This window comes from Mustela erminea, chromosome 1, assembly GCF_009829155.1.
Source record: "Mustela erminea isolate mMusErm1 chromosome 1, mMusErm1.Pri, whole genome shotgun sequence".
In the NCBI taxonomy this organism is placed as follows: Eukaryota; Metazoa; Chordata; class Mammalia; order Carnivora; family Mustelidae; genus Mustela; species Mustela erminea.
The window spans coordinates 37,631,638-37,654,523 of record NC_045614.1 but is presented as its reverse complement, the minus strand read 5'-3'; the positions used below and the strand labels follow the sequence as shown (position 1 = coordinate 37,654,523).

The following is a 22,886-nucleotide window of genomic DNA, read 5'->3' as shown; positions in this document are numbered from 1 at the left end:
GACAAAGCTAAGAGACCAGCATTTTGATCCGCCACCCCCACCCCCCTGGACAAATTAGTTGTTATCCTTGTCATAGCCACATACTAGAGGCTACAGCTGAAGCTGATTAAAGCCACAGTCACAAAGTAACAGTTCCAGTATTTTTAACTCCCAATAAAACCTTTCCGTTCTCTATCCTCCCCCTTAAAAAAAAAAAAAAAAAAAAATATCGCTCCTGTTAAGTGGTCCCGGGATTATTTCCAGAATAAAACTTCACTTACAGATATAAGCTTTCAAAGGAGCAAGGCATGAACATCTGAACTCTAAGCGCCTCCATCTTTTTTCCTTTAAGGTGTTCTGCAAGCCCTTGGCGAGGAGTGAAAGTCAAAGTTAGTTCTGGCACCGGCTGTGTCACTAGGGGTGGCTCCTGATAAGGCCCTGGAAACTCCAATCCAAACACAGCTCGTGCTAGAACGGTGCCTGGTCTCTGTCTGCAAGAGCAGACCTGTTTAATCCAGTACCTACTGTACCTGCAGGACAAAACTGCTGCTTCACCCCTGCACGGGGGGCGATGCAGGGACCCAGGAGGCCCGCAATTCACCCCAGCAGTCAGGGGAGCACCTCAGGATGCTCACTTAGCCCTCCCCAGCACAGGTGCTGGTGGAGGCTTGCAGCGGCTGTGCCTTAGTAGAGAACTTGAAAGGGAGGTAATTTCACATCCCGGTGAATTTTTAACACTTAATACAGTCCCAGAATCTAGGAGGGCTGTGAGATCGCTTGTGTCCCTTTTCAGTCTGGGCGATCTGAGACATTTTTGGAACTGCAGCTGGTAATTGGCCATGCTCTCCTGCTGGCAGGCTAGAGATCCAGTCAGCATTCCTCACTCTTGGACCCCAAGAATATGAGGGGGGTCCCTGCCCTGTCCTACTAGGAACCAAATGCAGGCTGCTTCTAACTGTGGGCACTGTCTTCTAGGATGGACACATCTTTAGGCCGTATATCTGTGTGCTCTTAGATTGTCACCCAATTAATTCTGGACACACCGGTGTACAAGAAGAAAAAAAATAACAACACGTGTTCTCCGACAACACTTTAAAAATTCCAACATGACAACATCAATATTATCAAATATTGATGGAGCTCCTACAGACTCAGCACACCAAAGATGTCCTGTAGAGTTATGAAAATATGTATGTTTCTCTTGACACATCATTCAAAGGTCAGAACAAAGATGTGTGACATGAGCTAGCTGTGTGCCCAGGACAAGTGACTTCACCTCTCTGTGTCTAAGAGCTTATCTCCAAAGTAAATGATTAGAAAACAATGCAATCTCGACAAGCCATAATCAAACTGAATTCCATAATGTAATGAAATTACCTTTGTCTTAACTTCCCTTTAATAATAGGAAATCTCCAGCCAGGAGTCTCAAGCAAGCTATTTAGACTCTTTAGTCTGCTCATTTGTTCATTCATTCATTCTTTTGTTTAATAAATATTTATGGGACACCTACTATGTCCCAGGCTTTGGTAAACTCTTGGAGTTTATGGATTAGTGGGACACATATTAAGTAATCATGCAAACAGATAAAGATACAAGTAGTAAATGCTACAGAGATCTAGAAAGGCTTAAAATCTAAGATTCAAAAAGACTTCTCTTGGGCAGGGACCTCTGCACTGAGATCTGAGTGGGGGCACCAGCCGGGGGAAGGAGGACATGGAAGAAGAGTCTTCTGAGCGGTAGTAACAATAAATACATGCAAGAATCCTGAGGTGGGAATTAGGAGAATGATCCATTATGGCTGGAGGACAGAGAAGGAGGGAAAAGGGTGGTGTCCATGAGACTAATGCAGTGACCAGAGCCAGACCATCACAGGATCTGGTAGGCCAGGGAGAAGGAGGTGATTTTGATTTAAGGTGAACAGAAAACCACTGAGAGGCTATATGAAGGAGAACAAAGGGCCCAGAGATGAGTTTTTAGAAAGTTCCCTCTAGCTGCTATTTTGAGACTCAACTAAAGGAGGGCCAAGATTGGCTACTGCAATAGTCCTGGTAGGAGGTAATGATAGTTCATGGGAGGTGGGGAGCCCTGAGGGTACAAAGGGTGAAGAGAAGTACAGAAAAGTGAACAGAGTACTGGCAAAACTAAAGACCAATAAATAGAAAGACAAGGGGGTAGGGTAGGGCATACAGGTTCCTAATGCAATAACTGTATTCATTAACTAGAGTTACTGAGCACTTCCTACACACCAGGTATTGTGCTGGGTATGGGAGCAAAGAGATGACTAAGAGGCTACACTATTCCCCTTACTAACCTACCGGACCTCCCTTCTCCTAAGTCACAAATGGCATAAAAATAAAGGACCCAGGTTCTGCTGTCAACTTATGCAGGCTGAAATTCTACCACTTACTAACTCTGTGGCCTTGTGCAAATTTACCAAACTTCCTTTGCCCCAGATTCTTCACCTGAGGAAGGGAAATGGAAAGTGCCTATCTTAAATGTTACTGTTAGAACTGGAGAAGATAATATAGTGATGTGTTTGGCATAGTCTTTGGCATATAGTAAGCTCTCAATTAAAAAAAAAAAAAAAAGCTCTTAGGGTTATGACTGTGGTTAGGGCTGTTATCCTTGATTCACACTGACTGACCTAGAGAACTACCGGAAATAGGACAGAGTGGGGGGGGGGGGGGGACACAGAAAATAAAGAGGATGGGGTAAGAAACAACTATATCAGGACCTGTAAGAGATTATCTTTTAAAAGTCTGAATTGGACTCTCTCTCACTTTGGGCACTATTTGAAATTGCATTAAGTTACAAGGTACCGGGTAGCTTTTAGAACTGAAACCCTGATTTATTACATGCTTACACACAGGGAAAATCTGTACCCTCCATGGGCTCTCAAGTGTTGACCATGAAACCAATGGTATCAATTCCAGCCATTCCAGCAGGGACACCAAGCGGTGTGCCAAAAGCTCCCCTGGCACGTTCAGCCAATGACATCAACTTATCTTTCATCCCAGATAATTCACCACCCCAAGAAGGCTGTCCATTGACTGTTTACATAAGTATTTAAATAAAATTACTTTTAAGAGGCATGTGTTCCACTATTCATGGTACTTTAGAAAGATCTATATTATACTAGAGTTCTTGGAAAATCCTTTTGGCTGCAGCAATGAAATACCCACCAGCCAATGGAATATAAAGCTTGACTGAAACATGCATATATGCCACCATCTACAAAATTCACGAAACCTTACATACATTACCCTAATACTAAAATACTGGTCTGCTAAACACCAAAAATAAATAAAAATCTGATTTAAAAATGGGCAGAGAATCCAAACATTTTTCCAAAGAAGATATACATATGGCCAACAGACACGTGAAAAGAGGCTCAACATGGCTCACCATCAGGGAAATGCAAATCAAAACCACAATGAGATATCATGCCTACCTGTCAGAATGGCTAGTATCGAGAAGATAAGAAATGACAAATACTGGGAAGGATGTGGGGGTGGGATGGGGAAGGCACCATTGGTGGAAATGTAAATCACCGTAGCCACTATGGGAAACAGTATGGAGGTTCCTCAAAAACTTAAAAACAGAACAACCATATGATCCAGTAATTACACTTCTGGTATCTACCTGAAGAAAACAAAAGCACTACTCAAGAAGATATATGTATCCCTATGTTTACTGAAGCATTATTTAGAATAGGTAAGATATGAAACCCTAAGTGTCCAATGAAAGATGAATGGATAAAGAAGATGTGGGGTGTGTGTGTGTGTGTGTGTGTGTGTGTGTGTGTAATGGAATATTACTTAGGCATCAAAAATAATGAAATCTTGCCATTTGTGATGATATGGATAGAACTACAGGGTATTATTCTAAGTGAAATAAGTCAGAAAAAGACAAATAACATATAATTTCACCTATATGTGAGATCTAAAAAACAAATGAACAAACACAAAGAAACTGACTCATAAATACAAGAAAAGAAAACAAACTGGTGGTTGCCAGAGGGGGGTGTGGGTGGGAGGATAGGCAAAACAGATGAAGGGTATTAAACTTCCAGTTATCAAATAAATAAGGCATGGTTCAGAAAGTGCAGCATGGAGAACAGAGTCAATAATATTATAATAACTTTGTGCAGTGGCAGATAGTGACTATACTTACCATGGTGAACACTCTGTGATATATTTGTCAATTCACTATGTTATACATCTGAAACTAATATAATATTGTATGTCAACTATACTTCAACTAAAAATTTAAAAATAAAAAAAAATACCAGTCCTCAAGCAGCCACCCAATTATTCAACAAATGTCTCAGAGCAGCGGGAACCATGTCCGCTTGGTTCACCACTGTGTCCCTAGAACCTAGTGGAATAAACGGTCAGTAGCTGATGTTCAGTAAACATCTTTAAAATGAATTAATCTACAACATGAAAGTAACTCTCTTGTACACACCTATATTAACCAGATGAGTATCCTAAGTGCATATGCATATGTATACATATGTATATATGTGTGTATCGATATATATAGATGGAGATATATAGATAGATAGATATACATATATGCCCTAAATTTAAATATGAACTTTCAAATGCAAGTGGAGGAAAAGGAAAAATAATATTTAAAAAATAAAACACCAAATGTGGACTAAAAATATTACGTGTATTCTAATGCATTAAAATCTTAATTATTATTCCTTGCCCCAAATCCCAGCAAACCAACAAGAGTCATCAGAATTCTTACTGACCTCTCCAAGGATGACCTTAACTAAAATGGAACTATCAACTATCCAAGTGACAGCCAGCTTTTTCTTTGGATGCTAAATTTGGGCCTTGGAATCTTTTTGGAAGGAAAAATTCAATCACTACGTTGAATGAGTGAGAGAAGAGATAAGAGGTTTTACTTGTTACTTGTCCAAAACTTGGCTGAAGAAATGTAGAACCATTACCACGGTCAGATTTCTCATTTTAATTGGATATCAAATGTTTTATTGCCCCCCAAAGTGCACCATTTTCTTCTACCTTTTCTTTTGACTGTCATTGCTTTTTTCTGTAAAAATCGAACTTCTGCTCACTGGCCTAATGACAGTCCACGGTTGAGGGCTTATGATGTGCCCAGCACTGTACTGATGCAAGAACCACCTCCCACAGGCAATTTAGGACACATCTAACCACTCTTCAAATGTTTCATTATGATCGCAGCCAACAGTTCCCAAGCCTGTCTTCCTATCAGAAGCACCTGGGGATTCCTCTCCCCACACTACTCCCTTGGAGTCAACTCCGGAGCATCCAATGTCGAGGATCTTGTCCCAAACAAATGACTGAATGAGACTCCCCAGGTGTCAAGTTTGGAATTCTGTGTGTTTTTTAAAAGATTCTCATAAAAGTCAAATGTAAAGTCAGGCCCAGGAACCCCTAATATATAATGTATTATAACACATACAATTAAATACAATCTATTCTATGTAAATCATCTAAAAGAGGCAGGAAATAACTCCAGAAGGTAAGTGCTCTTTACTTGTTGCATAAAGAAGTTTCTACTTGTAGAGTTTAATCCTTTAAAGTATCCAGCTGGAACTACTGTGAGTATGCTTTGAATGTTCAGTGACAGCCTTACTATGAGGTAATTCAAGAGTACCATGAACATGACTATGAGACTCAAGAAATACTCTCAAGGTAACAAAGACAGCCCCTCTTCTCCCCACATATCATCATGCTCCATTCTGGGAAAAGTCAAACGCACTGTAAGGCCCTGCAACACAAACACTGACTGACTGGCCCAGCACATTTGAGAGGCTCCTTCCGGCGCTGTATGCAAGACAAAAGTGAAGAAGCATGGGGCTCTGGTTTTCAGGGGCTCCCGCCAAAGAAACCCAGACTCCCATACACTTGCCCATCCGAAGACTGGGCAGAGAGGACATCGCCAGGGGCCCTGCTCTCCCTCCTCCAATGACTCTCCCATGGCTGGCGGCCCCTCATCTCTCAGAGGAGGGCTTTACAGGTTTGACATTTTTCCCTCAGAGAGATCCTTCCTACCCTCCCTACCGCAAGCAAAACAACCCACTTCTGGTTGTCTGCTCTCCAAGTAAAAATTTCTTTCTTTCTTTCATAGTATTTAATCCCACTAATAGTCATTTTATTTGTTTGTCCTCTGTCCTTGATGAAGGCAGGTTCCTTTGTATTTACTTTATTCTCAGTGCCTGACATATAGCAAATGCTCAATAAATATTTGCTGGATGGATGGATGGACAGAAGGAAGAATGGATAGAGGAGTGACAAAATGAGGGGAAAAAAGATCAATAAGAAAGGCCCTCCAAAGTACAGCCTGATGGCATTTTATTAATTAGGAAGCAGGAGTCAACAGGCATTAATGGGACAATTACATACTCTGGAAGCTTTTGGTTGCTGAGCACAACAGATCTTCATAAGTAAGTACTGTGATACAAAGTTACAAGAAAGGGGTCCAGCAGTTCTCAATTGAAACCCTCACAGCCTGACTGGAGACGATTTTTAATGACTACTTATCTGGAGAAATACCCAGTCAGTACCATTCAATCATGATTATCTCTTTCATCCTGTTTCTATTTCCTTCTACCAAGAACAGATCTCCCTGTAAAAATGATGGCACAGCATCTTCTGAAAGACTGCTCATTGTACCTGGCACACAAAGAAGTCTTTTCAGGTTGATAAGGAAAAGCAGACGAGACCAAGATGACCCCAGGTAAACTTGATTTAGGCTCACTGTGACCTTAGTAAAGAACTATTTAGATGCTTATGCAAACATCCAGAGAGAAAAACTAATGCTTTTCAAGACTGTTTAGAAAAATATGTCCTGAGAATAAAAATATAATTGACAAAGAGTCATCTCAAATGTTTTCTGAAGTCAATTTTTAAGCAATTAGTGAAGGGAGAAATCCATGAAATAATTGTTTAGCCTTTCATTTAATATAATAATCAATACCACAGATTAATTTCCTCTCTTGAGCCTTCTGATATTCTCTCTCTTAGGGTTCACTTCAAAAGAAATATTTGTTCCTGAATTAAAGGAGATTAAGAGGCTGTTTCTTTGTTATCTGGGGTATTTTGCAATAAGCAGACCACAATCTACAATATGGCCAAGTTCCTGAGACAACACCAAGCTGCGGAGGCAAACACAGACGAGATTATGTCACTTTGACTGGCATTTCTTCAAATGAGAAATTTAGTAAAACTGCAATTTACTTTCCTTTATCTAGGTAAATAAACAGGAGAAGATAAGGCTGTCGCCATTGTGGGGGCCCAAAGTTACTTACAATGTGACATCAGGATAAATAAAATCTTCCACTTCAGGAGTTTAAAATCGTGGTGTCTTTCTCTCACTTTAGGGGCTAACTCCAGACTCATTTAAAAAAAAAAAAATGTGGCTTTCCTTTTATTGTAGTCACTATATATATTTTTTTTTTAAGTAATTAAAGACTGAAGAACGAACAGGCATGCAGGATGTCTTTGCCATCCTCTTAAGGGTGCTCAGGACTGATGCAGGAGCGTGTACCAATCTCCACTATCTAAGGCTCCAGCTTCTTTCTTCTTCAAAGCAAGAGTTAAGATATTAAAATATTTTAAAAATATTTTATTTATTTATTTGACAGAGATCACAAGTGGGCAGAGAGGCAGGCAGAGAGAGGGGAAGGGAAGCAGGCTCCCCGCTGAGCAGAGAGCCCGATGCGGGGCTCGATCCCAGGACCCTGAGATCATGACCTGGGCTGAAGGCAGAGGCTTTAACCCACTGAGCCACCCAGGTGCCCCTGAAAATTGGTATTTGAAGAGGTTATACAGACTAAATATTCATAAGCTCAGGAAATATTTGTGAATAATATATTTGTGATTTTTGTAAATAGTATATTCATAATGAATAACCAAAAACTAAGATGTTAATAATCTGTAACTTTTGATAGTGGACAACTTACTGCCTTTACAATGGTTGTCTTAGCTATAGGGAAATATTCTAGCCCAAGGAATGCTCTGCTTTGATTCAGTATGTCAATTATGTTTTTAACTTGTATTTTTACTATATAAATATGCCCAGAAGTTAAGCAGGAAATCATGTATTTAAATAAGCAAAACTCTAACAAATAGAACCTCTTTGTGTTCAACAGATCACCTTATGATAAATTTGTTTTACTAGTCAAATTTCCTAAACTTCTAAAACATCTCAGTACTGACTCTTATTCTAATGACATCCTGTTTTGGTTATGCTGAGCAAACAGGATTTAAAATGAGAAAAATAATATTTGCACATAAATCCTTCCTGTCTGTTGATTAAATCCAATCAATCATAATAAACTCAATACATATTAGTGTTCTGTACCTAATTTACACCCTAGGGAGTCTTTCCTATAATCAAAGTGTATATTTATGTGGATAGTAAAATGCTAAAATAACCAATATTTTAAATTAATGGCCTGTGTAATTTCAAATAATACTGCCATAAACTAATAAAAAGGAAAAAAATTTAATCTTTGCTTTAAAACATTAAGTCATGTGTCCTTAAAAAAAAAAAAAAGAAAGAAAGAAAGAAAAAGAAATAGTGCCAACAAAGCTACCTAATTTTAACATCTAGCAAGTATTAATTACCTGCCAGATATTACAGGCAAGGATGGCAAAGCAGATGTAGAGAATAATAACCATTCCTATTCAGGATTTTCTAGCCTCTAATATCAAACAACATTGTTTCATTTTTAAGATATGTGGATGAAATCACGAAAGAAAAAAAAAAGGAAAACTCAAAATATTCTCATTAAAACTCATTCCTTCTAGCATTTAGGGACCATGGGAATAAGCCCCAAGTGAAAAACATTATGCATCTGGGACACTTTCTGTGGGCATCAGGGTGAAAATACTTCTCTCACCAAACAGAACCTGGATATGGCCAAGGATACGGCCCCATACACAAGCCAGACAACACTGAGGATCCCGGCCCCAAAAAGCACCAATGAGCTGCCTGAGTTACCGCCAATATCGACCTTCCCACCAATCAGGAGGAGGCACTTTTTTTTTTTTTTAATGCCTCTACCTTATTAGCATAGTGGACCAGACCCAAGCAGGAACCTACCGGAGAGAGAACTTTCTATATAGCAGCAGGGCCTCCCCTGTGTTCTGGGAGGCTGCCCTGATCATTCTGGCTGATGCTGTTTCCCTTCCACTTGAGCTATAGCCCCACTAAAGCCTTGCTTGTGCCTTTGACTTTTGGATCCGGTCTCCTTTCCATCGATGGGAGGTCCAGGAACTCAACTCTGTTAACAATTCAACAAATACTTTCTGAGCAACTACTATGTCCCAGGCACTGTTTGATATACTTGATATAAATCAGTACTACCAGGGACCTTAGAACCTGGACAGAGAAATGCTCAAATCATTTATTAATTTACATAGACAATTTGAAAATTGTGTGGCTTTGCAATCTTTAAGCACTATCCACAGTGATAGTCCCATTAACAAGGATGTTTGCTTTCTAATACTGGATCAAAGATCAATGTATTTTCATTTACAAGTGTGGCAGGCAGGGAATTTGAATATTTGGGGAAAATGACATCCTGTTTCTTTCTATCTCACTTTTAAAAAAGTTGGGGGGTTGGTGGACAGAATACAGAATTCATCATATTGTCACAATGATAACTGTACCTTGTATTTGCATATCACACCTTATGTTTATCTAATCTTTTTTTTTTAATTTAAATAAAGACACTGAGGGACACTTAGTGAGGTGAGTAGCTTGCCCAAAGTCAAGATGTTAATAAGTGGTAGATCTGAGGTTTGAAACTCCAGAGCCCACATGCCTTTTTTTTATGCTCCTGTGTTCCAAATTTACCTGAGGCACCCAACAATCCCGGAAGGAAACTAAGTCTATAATTAGCACTGTGCACTACAGATACCTCTTTCGTAGTCTATGCCCCACATCCCACACTAGATTCTGAATTCCATGAAGGCATAAACCATGTGTTTAGTTCACCTCCTCTCTCTTGAACCAGGCACCTTTCCAGATCCAGAGAAGGAGCCCAATAACTATTTGTCAACGGGCTAAGTGATTAATTAATTGACCATGGTGCTTTTTCTGACCACTTCTGACTATGACTTACCTTAAAAAAAAAAAAAAAAAAAGGAATGACGCGTGCTTCCCTGCTTATTTATGCCAAGCATGAATTAAATTAATGGCATTCACGAGAAGGAAACACAAACACACAATTTTTGTCCTCAAGTTACTTTATCTAGTTGGAAAAGAGAGTGAGAAAATGTGGGATATCAGCACAATTTATACTTGTTAATGGAGGAAGAAGTAAGGAAGTGCTCGGAAAAGTATTATTAATAAAAAGTATTATTTTTAGGGGAAACAAGGCCTTTTGGAAATGAGGAAAATGATGAAGTTCCATTGGCAAAGATGGTAAATCTTAAGCCGTCTGCCAGTGTGGGACACAGATGATCTTAAATCCAGACGCACAGACTCCACAATAAATAACCATGGAATTACACAGTGAGAAGGCCATTCAAATTTCTTTCATCCCAGGAAAAGTCTCTGTTTGATGCTAAAATATGTCTTCAATCTCTCAACACTTGCCCTTTGTAACCAAAAAAGCTCCGACCTCAGGCTCAGGCACTTCCAGAAAACACACCTTATAAGAATCTGACAGTTTTCTTCCAGTTTCGTTTTATTTATTTTACGTGTACTTCCACTTGTGATTTCCATTATATCATTTCTTGAAAATACAGTCCTACTTTTTTAAGCCCCCCCCAGAGTCAAGGGGGGCAAAAGTCATGAAGTTCGCTTGAGAATGGCTGAAATTTGGGAAATGCTGATCGAAAGAAATGAAGACTGTGCCAGGATCCTTCCGAGGAAACAAGATGAAACACAACCAAGAGATAGGGGCCTACTCCGTGGCAGTGGGAAGCTCCCAGCTACAAAGAGTTGCAGTGTGATCAAGAAAATCATCCCGGGCTCAGAAAACAGAGTAAGGGGGCCTAGCCCTCATCGCTCACCTAACTGTGGAAAATGAGCATGACTCTCAGATATGATTCCATACTGGAAGAGTGGGGATCTGGCCAGGCAGGATGGAGAATATCACACTGCCAGGCATGGCAAGTGACATGCCATGTTTGTTGACTGTGCCTGTAAACGAGCCCTCCATCCAGGAGGAGGGAAAGGCAAGGCTGTTAGAGCACAATGTCAGGCATGCTTGATGTTGATGTTTCAATGTATAACGACTTCTCCTCTCTCCTCTCTCACTGTGAAGGTCATTTCTACCTGTGTTACCTCCTAGGGCACAAATATAACTTGTAGTCCACTTTTATTTTGGTCTGTTTTTGGTTTTTTTTCCCCTAATTTCATAATGAAGTACCAAGAGATTTTTAGTACAGCTTTCCCCCCCTAGCTGTATAATACTTTCACACACTAGATGGAGCCAACTTTATAATGCTTTGGGATTCATGGACAGGTTTGTGTTGCACTTGAAAAAAAAAATCCATGCACAAAGTTATGGGAGAGCTGTGTACACCGAAATATATTTTAATTTCAATTTTTCAGATTTTAATTTAGAAAAATGAAAGGTTCCATCATCTTTACCAATGTGAATATTTTCCATCACTCCTAGCCCAAATCAGTAGCAAACTATCAATAATGCTATAAAATGTATACTTAAAATATGTGCATCTTACAGTTTATTGGCACTTTTAACTCTGATTTTTTAACATGTACTTAATATATATATTTTTTAATGACAGTAAATCTCAAGAATTACATGCTTACAGGCTTTTTTGTTTGCTTGGGGAGAAATGGAATCAATTCGTAAATGCAGTAAGCGTTATTTGCTCATCAGGCCCATAAAAACTACCTTGAAGCGGGGAGGGATTAGGGCAAAGAGAGATGCAGCTAGACAGAAAGTAGACTTATGGTCCATGAGAATACAGAAAATAGTCATCAGCACTTATACGAGGAAAAGGCCCATCTCCAGGACCAGGAAAGGTCCGCTACCAAAAGACAAGAACATACCACTGTCCACAGCCACCTGGGGCTGGTGTGGGGCAGCAGGGAAGGAAGGAAGGTTACACAATGGCTCTCTCCTGTCAGTCACAGAAACTCAATGCCTCTTCACTGAATCCTAACACTTCAGAGCAGTGGTTCTCAACTGGGGGTGATTTTGTCTCCAGGGAACACTTGACAATGTCTGGAGACACCTTCAGCTGTTACAGATGGAGAGGCAGGTCCTACTGGCATCAAGTAAGCAGAGGTCAGAGATGCTACTAAATATCAGATAAAAGACAGTTAAACTATGATGAAAAGCAAGAATGTGATCAGCCTGAAATTCAGGGTGGTAGTTAGCTGGGTAGGAGTTAAAGGGAAGGATGTGACCAAAGATGAGACTTTTAAATATTCTGCGTCTGTAGATACAGTGGGTACATGTTTGTTCATTTTATTGTTCTTTATAAGCCAATAGGTTTTAGACATATTTAACAACTTTAAAAAAATTACAGAGTATGAAGTGTAAGGAAAGGGAAGAAAGAGGGACAGCAAGCATAGGTCACTCATTAAGGGTAACAGTGAACTTTGACATGACTGGCTAACATACCACCAGGTCAGAGATGTCTTTTACTCTTTGCCCCCTTAACCTTCGACTGTCCGGTTACTCATCACATCTTTCCCATCAACCACCAAATTGCATCTTCTCTGCCCTCAAGGTTATTCTGCCATGATTCAGCTCTGGCCTGGACTGCTAACCTGTTCACTCTAACTGCCCTCAATATATTCTATGCTACTACTATTGAGAGTGCTTCCTAAAGCATGGCTTGCTGTTTTCATACAGCTATTTTAATGAAATTGATGTGTCGTCAACACAGAATAAGTGAATTTCAGGTTTCTTTTTGAGACTGACAATCAAGGCCCGCTTACCTCTCCAGTCTCAACTACTGTAAGTATTCCAAGCACTACAAACAACATATTCACTCCCTCGTCCTAGCTACATGCTCTTGCTTGGGTTGTTCCTCTTGCCTAGAGCACCCTTCATGTGCCCGTAATCTCCTTCTATGAAAAATCATATACAGTCCTCAATAAAATGAAATAGAGATGCGTTACCAAACCCTGGCAAGAAATGGAGCAAGGAGAACATCCGGATGTTGTTGCTGAGGGCATAAACTGCTACAAAGACTTTAGACAATTTTTTATATGCACCTCTATGTGTACTTCAGCATTACTCACAATAGCCAAAATATGGAAGCAACCTAAATGTCCACTAAATGAATAAAGAAGGATGAGAACACACACACACACACACACACACACACACACACACACACACATTTATACAAACACACATGCACAACAGAATATTACTCAGCCATAAGAAATGGATGAGATCCTGAGGGTTGCTGGGGGTAGGGGGGATAGGGATAGGGTGGTTGGGTTATGGACACTGGGGAAGGTATGTGCTATGGTGAGTGCTGTAAAATGTGTAAGCCTGATGATTCACAGACCCATACCTTGCAGCAAACAATACATTATATGTTAATAAAAATAATTTAAAAAAAAAGAAATGGATAAGATCATACCATTTGCAAATATACGGATGGACCTAGAAGGTATTATCCTAAGTGAAGTAAGTCAGTTGAGGGACACCTGGGTGGCTTAGCTGGTTAAGCATCTGCCTTTGGCTCAGGGTCCTGGGATGGAGCAGCACCTGGGGCTCCCTGCTCAGGGAAGAATCTGCTTCTCCCTCTCCCTCTGCCACACCCCCTGCTTGTGCATGCTCTCCCCCAGACCCATGAAATAAATAAAATCTCTTAAAAAAGGAGAAGTCAACTGAGAAAAATAAATAACACATTTCACTCATATGTGGAATCTAAAAAATAATAATAATAATAATAATAAAGAAAAAAAAGCAGAATCAAAAAATACAAATACAAAAAATATAAATGACCATTTCCAGTGAGGATAGCAGTGGGGAGGGTACACAAATGAGTGAAGGGGGGTGGGAGATACAGGATTCGTACCTGTACTGAATACCAGTTATGAATAAATCACAGAACTAAAAGGCACAGCACAGGGAATATAGTCACTGGCATGGTGATAGCATTGTATGGTTAGATGGTGGCTATGCTGGTAGCAAGTATAGCAAAAGGTATAGAGAAGCTAAATCAGTAGGTCATACATCTGAAACTAACGTAATATTGTGTGTCAAATATACTCAAAAAATTTGGAAAAGACAAGTGAACATATGCATACCTTACAACCTAATAATTCCAAAACCTTTGGGTACATATCAAACAGAAATGGGTGTGTGCATTCACCAAAACTATATGACAATAACGCGCATGACAGCACTGCTCATGATAATGCAAAACTGTAGGCAACTTAAACACCCATCAACAGAAGAGATAAATAGTGACGTATTTTTATAAGGGAATATTCCATGGGAATGAACTACTGCCACATACAAAAGAGACGACGCTCACAAAAATGCTGAGCAAAAGTATACAGACATGAGAGTACACACTGTATGATTCCATTTGCATAAAGTTAAATGACACATAGACGTTATTAATCGATGGTGTTAGAAGTCAGGATAGTGATTATTTGGGGGGAAAGGCTGCTTACCAGAAGGTACAAGAGCGCTAATAATGGTCTCATAGACTGGGTATTGATGACTTGGTGGAAACTGATCAGGCAGTACACATATGACTTGTATACTTTATTGTAGAAATAGTATACTTCAATTAAAGGTTTGTTAAAAAAAACATTTCAAAACTCTACCCATTTTTCAAGATTATTCCTTAAAAAACCTCCTAGACTTTTTAAAAAATAAGCATCCATGATCCCAATTAGATATATCTTCTACCTAAATTCCCATATGATAATTACAACCCTAAAGTCATCTTAGAGTTTTTTGCACCTGTTTATCAACGTCCAATTGTTACACTACTAGACAAGTATTCCCTTTATGGTTTCCCATAAAATATTGCATTACAGTAGCTCATCAATATTATTTATGAGATGTGAGTGACATGCATTACCCCTTTCAAAGCAAGTCCACACTTCTGAGTGTTGGGCAAATGCTGGCATTCCCTTTTTGAAATTATTTGGTTTGTATTTTCTTATACTAAAATTCATCTTTTTGGTGTACAGTTCTGCAAGGTCTGAAATATACAGATTACTATAACCATCACCACAACCAAGATACAGAACAGTTCTACTACCTCAAAACACTCCCCCGAGATGCCCTCTGGAGTCAAAATATCACCCACCCCCAACTCCCAGAAAGCACCTATTTTTGTTCCTCCAATTTTGTCCTATCCAGAATGCCATATAAATGGGACCAAATGCCTGGCTTCTGAGTCCAGCTCCTTTCCCTTACGCAAGTACATTTGAGAGCTTCCGTGTTTTTGCAGGTGTCAGCAGCTCCTTCCTGTTCGTTGCTACTTAGCATTCCACTGGATGGTAGACCCATGGCTTGTAATCCTTCCACCAGGAAAGGACATTTGGGCTGTGTCCAGTTTTTGGTGATTATAAAGAAAGCTGCGATCCACTTTAAGGATTTTATTTTTAGTAGCTACTTGGAAGCAACTCATTCAAGGTCACACTGTTACCAGTGATAAAGAGAAATAATATAAACTTTTTTTTAAGTGGGAAAAGTAGGAGTCGACAGTATTTTCCCTTATGGCAACGCATCCAGCTCACAATATATTTTCCGTAAAGAGATTTCGAGCTATCTTTTCTATATTTAGCCCACATTAATGGGCCAGAGTTTGTAAGTAACCCACTAAAGCACTTTTCTAAGGGCAGCTTCTTGCCAATGTGACCCGATGGCCGTACTATTAGAAATAATGTGTATGTCTTGATCTACGCGCAGCTATTCATCAGTGTTATGTAAATAAGCGAGTATGCCCTGCTGCCTTCTGTCTTTCATCTGACCTACTGGACTCTCCTGCGATGCATAGAGGGGACAGCAAGCGACAGCCTTGGTACTCTGGAGCTCCAAAAACATGTGAGCAAAAGGCCTACTTCGACGATTATGGAGAGGGGTGGCTACAACTGCATTTTTTTTCTGTTGATTTCAACACAAAAAGCATATGTCCAAATCCTCAGGGGCAGAGTGGCCACATCACAAAATTTCCATTAGCTGGCATTCTGAGGGGGGCTCCATCGGAGAGGAGCCTAAGCCACTGCACAGCCAAGGTTGAGGCCGTGGGGAAAGGGTTATATCCAAGAACACTTCTGGGAGGTGTCTGAGCTGCAACTGCCACGGTGGCCAGAGGAGTCATCTTGGTTTGAGCCTTTAAAACTCAAAAGCAGCATGGGAACTCTTTTTGTAGTACCCCATGACGGTCACTAGGAGAATCATAAGAACCTCGTCCTTCAGCCCTTTTCCAGTGCTCTTAAGTCACAATAGCAGCTAATTATGGAAGGTATGCTATGTACTCTTACACTAAGCATTTCCACGCAGTACCTTATTTTAATCCCCAATGAAACCCTCTTGCTTAAACACTATTAGTATGTCCCTTTCACCAATGAGGAGAATAAGGCTCTGAAAGATATTAGCACTTGCTGAAGGAATTTCATTCATGGCAATCTGAATCTGATCACATATTCTGAACCCAGACGTTCTAGCACCCCAGAGCCCGACCAGTAAATACATTCATTCATTCACAAACTCAAAACATCTATTACTATATCCAACCAAGGAAATAAATATGAGTAAGATATGCTTCTCCCCTCCAGCTGTTCATTACTTGGGAGAGGGTGCAGAAACCTATAAACAATAATACCTTAACCTTTTTGGTCAACTCCTTTTCTGAGACTCACATGAAAACTGCGGGCTCTCCAGAAAAAAAATCACACAGGCGGTCAAAAGTCAGCCAAATCCTTGAGCCACAACCTAAGATTCCCTGGAATACTTACATAGCAGACTGTTCACTGAAAAGGGTGTTGGTTAAGCTAGAAGCAAAATGTTATGTGAACTCAAAGGAGAAAGCCAGGGCAGGAGTCCTGAAGACGGAGAGGAATTTACCAGACAAGAAAGGAAGGGAGGAAGGGAGAAAAAGAAGGAGGCAGGGAGGAAAGAAGGGGGGCTTCTGTGGAGAGGTCCTTGCTTCAGAAAGCCTAGGGCCAGGGAAAAGATCCAAAGACTCCTGAAAGAGGAGGGAAGCAGGGGAATGAGTAGCAGGATACTGAAACAATCCAGGCAAGTTTCCTCTTTCTAGAAACAGTGTGGTGAGAATAAGCTGTGAGCCCAGGCTCTGAGGTCAGGAAAAACTGGGGTCAGAAATGACTGGGTTCAAATCCAAGGTCATTCCTGTCTCACTTTAGCTGTGCACCCAAGGGAAAAGTATTATGACCCCCTCTGAGCTTCAGTTTTTCCTTTTCTGTAAAATGGGGATAAGGAGAGCCCCAACATCACAGGCTACTGTGAGATAACCCATGGAAAAAAGCATGACAGGCACTTGGCACAAAACCTGAAATGGTGCAAGCATTCAATACATTGTAGCAGCTATTATTACCAACCTTGTCATCACCGCAGGCCTGATGCTAACAGGGCCCCACAGAAGAAGCTCCTCCATAACAGCAACAGAGCTGAACTCCTCCTATGTGTTTGGGTCAGCCTACTACATTCTTACATACATGAGGTGCTACAGAAGGTCCTCTGCCCCCCAAAACTCCCAGTTCCAAAAGCCACCTCTCAAAATGCTCTCTTCACACACTCACACCTGATTTCTTACTCTTATTGATCACATCAAGACATGAGAGGCATATTCTAGAGAAGATGGTAAAAAACAAAACAAAACAAAACACAGAAATTATGATGACTGTTGGAATACCTATGGTGGGCTTGTTTTATATTTGTCACATCATCTGTGTCTGCTCATTTCTTAAGTGAGATTAGAGGTCATTATCAACAGCTAAAGAGATGTTCCATGCTGTTGTCATTACTACCGTGTCCATAACAAAAGTCTGAGAGCATATATTCTTGCAAAGTCCTTCTGCACTAGTTCATCTATGTCACTATTCCTGGCATGGCATTACTATGCAAAAAAGAAGAAAATGGTACAAATAATCTACTCAGTTCTTAGTCACCATGTGTTCAGTAATATTTTATCTTAAATTCTTCATGTGGTCTAGGAGCTAACATAAAAGTAATATGCTGGAATCCGTCCATGAGTGCTCGAGGAAATGTGGAGACTATTTTGTTGTGATTCCTCAGCCATGGTAATAGACAGAACATTCATGAAACCCTTGCTCTTAAAAATGTTCCATGGCCAGCCAATATTTGCCATAGTGATACTGCCATATAGTCAGCACTGGAAAAATAAAGTCATGAGAAACACAACCATTCCCATCTTCCTCCCAGAAAGCTGGCCAGGATATCTGCTTCTCTCTCGGCCGTCTAGGCTGACAGCATCCACAAAAATCAGAATGTTCTCTCACTTTAAAACACACAAATCAAAGGAAAACATAGGGATTCCAACGATCCTTCCAGAACCCAACAGACCATTACAAAGTCACCAAGCTTCCTTTCAGCTTTAAATCTGTTCTCCTGCAAAAGCACTAATGTACATGAGTTCATTCCATCAAAAACAGAAATAAGCACTAGAAAACCCAATTGTCCTAGAGCAAGCAGAAGAACGTGTTCATGAAGGGGGACAGAAGGGAGGAATCAAGGCCGAAGAGAAGAGAGTATTTCTAGCACATCATTAAACAGAACGTGACAGGAAGAGCTTATAGGCTGCAAAGCTAGTGGAATGCGATTCTGACGAAAATACCCAGGTCTTACCAGCATCAAAAGAAGATTCACATTATAAGGAAGGGGTTCCCAAACGGCTTCCAGAAAATCTGACAAGTTCTTAAGAAACTGAACCAAAGCACTGTTTGAAGCATGCACAAGAAAACGAGGGAAGTGTGGGTGATGAAAGAGACCTTTCTCTCCATCTAAAACCTGTCAGATGTGAAAAGAACATTTACCACAGAGAACACCAGCAGTGACCAATGCCACCAGCACGGTCCACTTAGCCCCAGTGAATTCTCTTCATGCTTCTCTTGCCTACGTTGCTAGGTGTACTTTCCTGTGAGCAGCACATTCTGGGGATTAGGGACACAACCCCTGGACTCAAACTACCAGGCTGGACCACTTCCTGGCTCTCCGGTTCTATTCATCTACAAATGGGCTAAGTAACTAAATGAGTTAAAGCAAGTAAGACATTAGCACTTGACACCGTTGTAGTCTTTCTGATCTTCTCTAGCTCCAGCATCTTTCTTGGGAAGCAAATAGAAGGTACAATATCCTTCCAATGTGACTCCCACTGGGTTATAAAAGAGTTGAAAATATATGCTGGCTTTAATTTTATTCACTCTTTAACAGATATTTATTAAGCTCCCATTATGAACCCACAGGTACTACACTAGGAGTTGGGAGATAGCATGAACACCGGATACGAAAGCAAAGAGCCAGTCCCTGCCCTCTGTCTACCTCCCAGTGCGTACAGGGGCCAGGAGCAATTTTTAGTAGAATTTAAGGACTGGCCCCTTATTGATTAGGCTTGTGCCTTTCAAAGGAAAACATCAAAGAATCCCTGGTCCCTTTCCTGGGTCCTAATAGTCCCCAATTATACTCTGTAGATGTGCCTTGTTAAGCATAGAGAATACAGACTCACCATTTAAGAAAAATTCCTTGTACACATGCTTCCCAGCTGGTCGTGTCACTAATGTATGGGACTGTGAAATATATACTTAGCTAAGAGCCTGCTTTGGAAATGCTTTATATGCTCTTAAAACCATTTATGTGTCCATCTTTAATTGGACATATATTTACCAAGAGCCAAAGACCGGATGTGACCTTGGGTAGAGACTGGAGAGAAAGGCATGATCTTTCTCTACTGTAGCATCTTAGCATTGCAGAAATGAGCTCACAGACGTCCAGAGAGCAAAACAACTAACCTTAATTCCCACCATTAAAGAGACCCAGCCCTGAAATAAAAGTCACGTCTAATGCCAAATCCAAGCGTGTTCCCTTCTCAGGGATTCTGCTCTTGCTACTGTCCCCACAGCCCACGATGCTCTTCCCCAGACAGCTGTGTGGCTCGCTCGACTCACCTCTCGACTCACAAGGAACCTCAGAGGTGAGGTCCAACCTATCAGGCTCAAATTAAATAGGAACCCCTCCCAGTGTTATTCTTCTTCACAGCGCTTACCACAGCTTAGCAGAAGGTCAAGTCCAATCGGGCACGTATTTTTGTCTGTTTTATTCCTGTGCTCTTCGTCCACAGGAACAGCACCTGGCCTAGAGTCAATGCTCCATAAATACTGTGGTATGAATGAGCCCGGGGTGCTTTTATCTACAGCTCTATCTTTGTGATACTCCTGCTGAGGAAACTCACAACCCTGAGACAGGGGGAGGAAGGGCAGCAAGAATCCAACTCAGGAAATGTGAGTGCTATGAAAACAGCTGCTGGCCGGGAAGCACGCGGCATGCGACGACAGCAGGGAGAAAATGTGCCGAAATATGAGATATACTTAAGCACCATAATGAGTTGGAGCGGTGCCTCAATGGGCCACTCAATAACAACGGGTTTCAGATGAAGGAGTTGGAGAAATTCAGGGTGATGGCCTTCTGCCTTAATGTCGTCGAGGTGACAGAGGTGGACGGAGACAGTGAACAAGACACAAACCCGTCCAAGGGCAAATGTTCGCTCATTCCTGTGGGATCTTCAGACTTCTCAAAGGAATATGGGAATTGTGAATTATACGTGAAAATAAACGTTTCCACATTAATTCAGAGTTGTGTTCAACACTACTTGGGCCAGCCTAACATCTAGCATCAAGATTCAGACCAGTGGCACACCTACTGTGTACTCCAGCTACTTCCCCAGGACCCACAGTAGTGCCACATGTAGGACATGAAATGATGCCTTCTCATGGTCTTTGCAATTGGCCAAAAACCTCCAAGCAGGTTCGTGGCATCCTAATCCTCCCTCTTAGAACTGAATGAACAACTATTCTCACAGTTAGCTTTGCAGTTCTTAAATGCAAGATCATGGGAACTCAACCCATCTTTGGTACAAAACAATGTTTCTCAGGGTCTCTCTGAAGATTCACAAGCAAACAAATGTCAAATAATTATGGCGCTTTGAAGGGTACTAGCACCAGGTAGGCACTAAAATAAGCCAGGGAAAGAACTGATAGCATTTTAAACTCTGTTAGATAAAAAGTTAAAAATAGGAGAGTGGCTTTTCTCTCTTCCCATTATTTTATTTTTTATCTGTTTATTCCCAAAAGGACTTAGAACTTCTTATGTAAAAGCACACAATATGAAGATGAAACAACAACAGAGAATTAATGTGTGTGGGTGAAGGAAGGATAATTCAAGAGAAAAAATGTAATGAACTTAATAAGATTAGTATACAAAATACAAGTAAGAGTCGGCATGTTTTTTAGAGGTGGGTCACAAATCACTTTCTAAGCTGGGGACAGAGAGTCTAATGTCTACAGGGGCCAACCAGTTAGAGTAAAAGAATAAAACAAACTGAGTGTCTGTTTTATTTTAAGGAAAACGGCATTATATTACTAGCTCCCAAGGTTGCCATGGAGACATGTGAGCCCAGTGTTACCAGATCTGATTTTTCAATAGATGCTGGAAATTCAAACATACTTGTGTGAAGTCTTCCCATTTTCCAATGTTGGTGAGCTAGTTTTTCTTTTGGCTAAAAAAAAATATGTGTGAGTTAAAGAAAACAGGCCTGTGACCATAAAGAGGAAGAAGACATGATCAGTTACATGACTAACTATATCCATAAACTAACCCAAAGCTGCAAAGAAGTACAGTCATTTGTGGTATCTAAACCAGAAAGACACTTCTCCCAAGAGTCTAAAGAGGACACCGTAACATCCACAAGATAAGCGCCCCATACAATCAAGATGTATAGGGCTAAGAACCCTATCTCGTAACGATCTTCAACAGAGGCTAAGGGCATAATACTAAGTATAATTTAGTAGAATCAACTGCCAGGGTGGACAGGTGGCAAATTCTCAGGTATAGAGACTTCTACTGGTCTCACTTATTTCAAGTACAGATTTTATAGATTTGCCTTAACTGATTTTAACCAATTACCCTTTTTAACATTTGTAAAATTCTCACACCTTTCTTTACTATTATTTCACAAATCCAAGCAAAAACCGTCTTGGAAAACAATTTTTCAAACAGCATTCTCCTCTTCCCACAGTGGTTTAGAGTATCCATAGAAAGGGAGGAAACCTTTTCAAACTGTAACCCCTAAATACTGTTTTTTCACAGCAGCTTTTGGTAAGTATTGAGTAATACCATGCTCAAGGTTAGAATCCCTGACTAGGACTCAACGTGAGGTATTCTATGTGACCATTAGGTTCAAAGCCGTTCACTTTAATGGACAGTCCATCTGGCAGTGGGACTGGACTTTGTGAATTGCTGAAGGAGCTGGCACACCTCCAGCCACTGGCCAAGGAAGGATACGCATGTAGGACCAAATGTCTCCACAAAAAAAGCATTGTTATATATCTGTCCCAGGTCACGAACAAAAAGGACAATCAAGTTCTATGCCACAGAGTGATGCTTCACAGAATCCCTGGGGTGGTGTGGATAGGGAGGCTGCATTCCAACCTGGGCCCTTAACATACCTAGAACTAGTGCAGCTTTATTTCCTCTCTCTCAGTTCTGCTAGAACGCTTCTTTCTAAAATGGAGATTTGTTCAGATGTGACGGTTATGTTAGAGAACAATTTGCCCATAACTCAAATGAATTTTGGTTTGCCGTGCATTGTTTTGTTTGCAAGAAACACGAGGTGAACACAGAAAATGCACCCAGCGGAATCAAGCCATGTAGGCATACACAAAACGCATGCACTTCAAAC

General features: G+C 40.6%; 1 protein-coding gene across 6 annotated transcripts in view; it reads right to left on the bottom strand.

Annotated features, from left to right (window-relative positions):
• Positions 1–22,886, bottom strand: part of MITF (melanocyte inducing transcription factor) — a 221,606-nt gene that overhangs the window by 102,328 nt on the left and 96,392 nt on the right. Inside the window, exon 1 of one of the 6 annotated variants that reach the window (XM_032324937.1) lies at positions 261–845. The exons of 4 other annotated variants lie outside the window; for them this stretch is intronic. In XM_032324937.1, coding sequence (XP_032180828.1) covers positions 261–316 — 56 coding nt within the window. In that variant the 5' untranslated portion in view covers positions 317–845. Of the gene's footprint in view, positions 1–260; positions 846–22,886 lie in introns of those variants that run through there. One more of the 6 variants, XM_032324945.1, reaches the window with a different exon arrangement.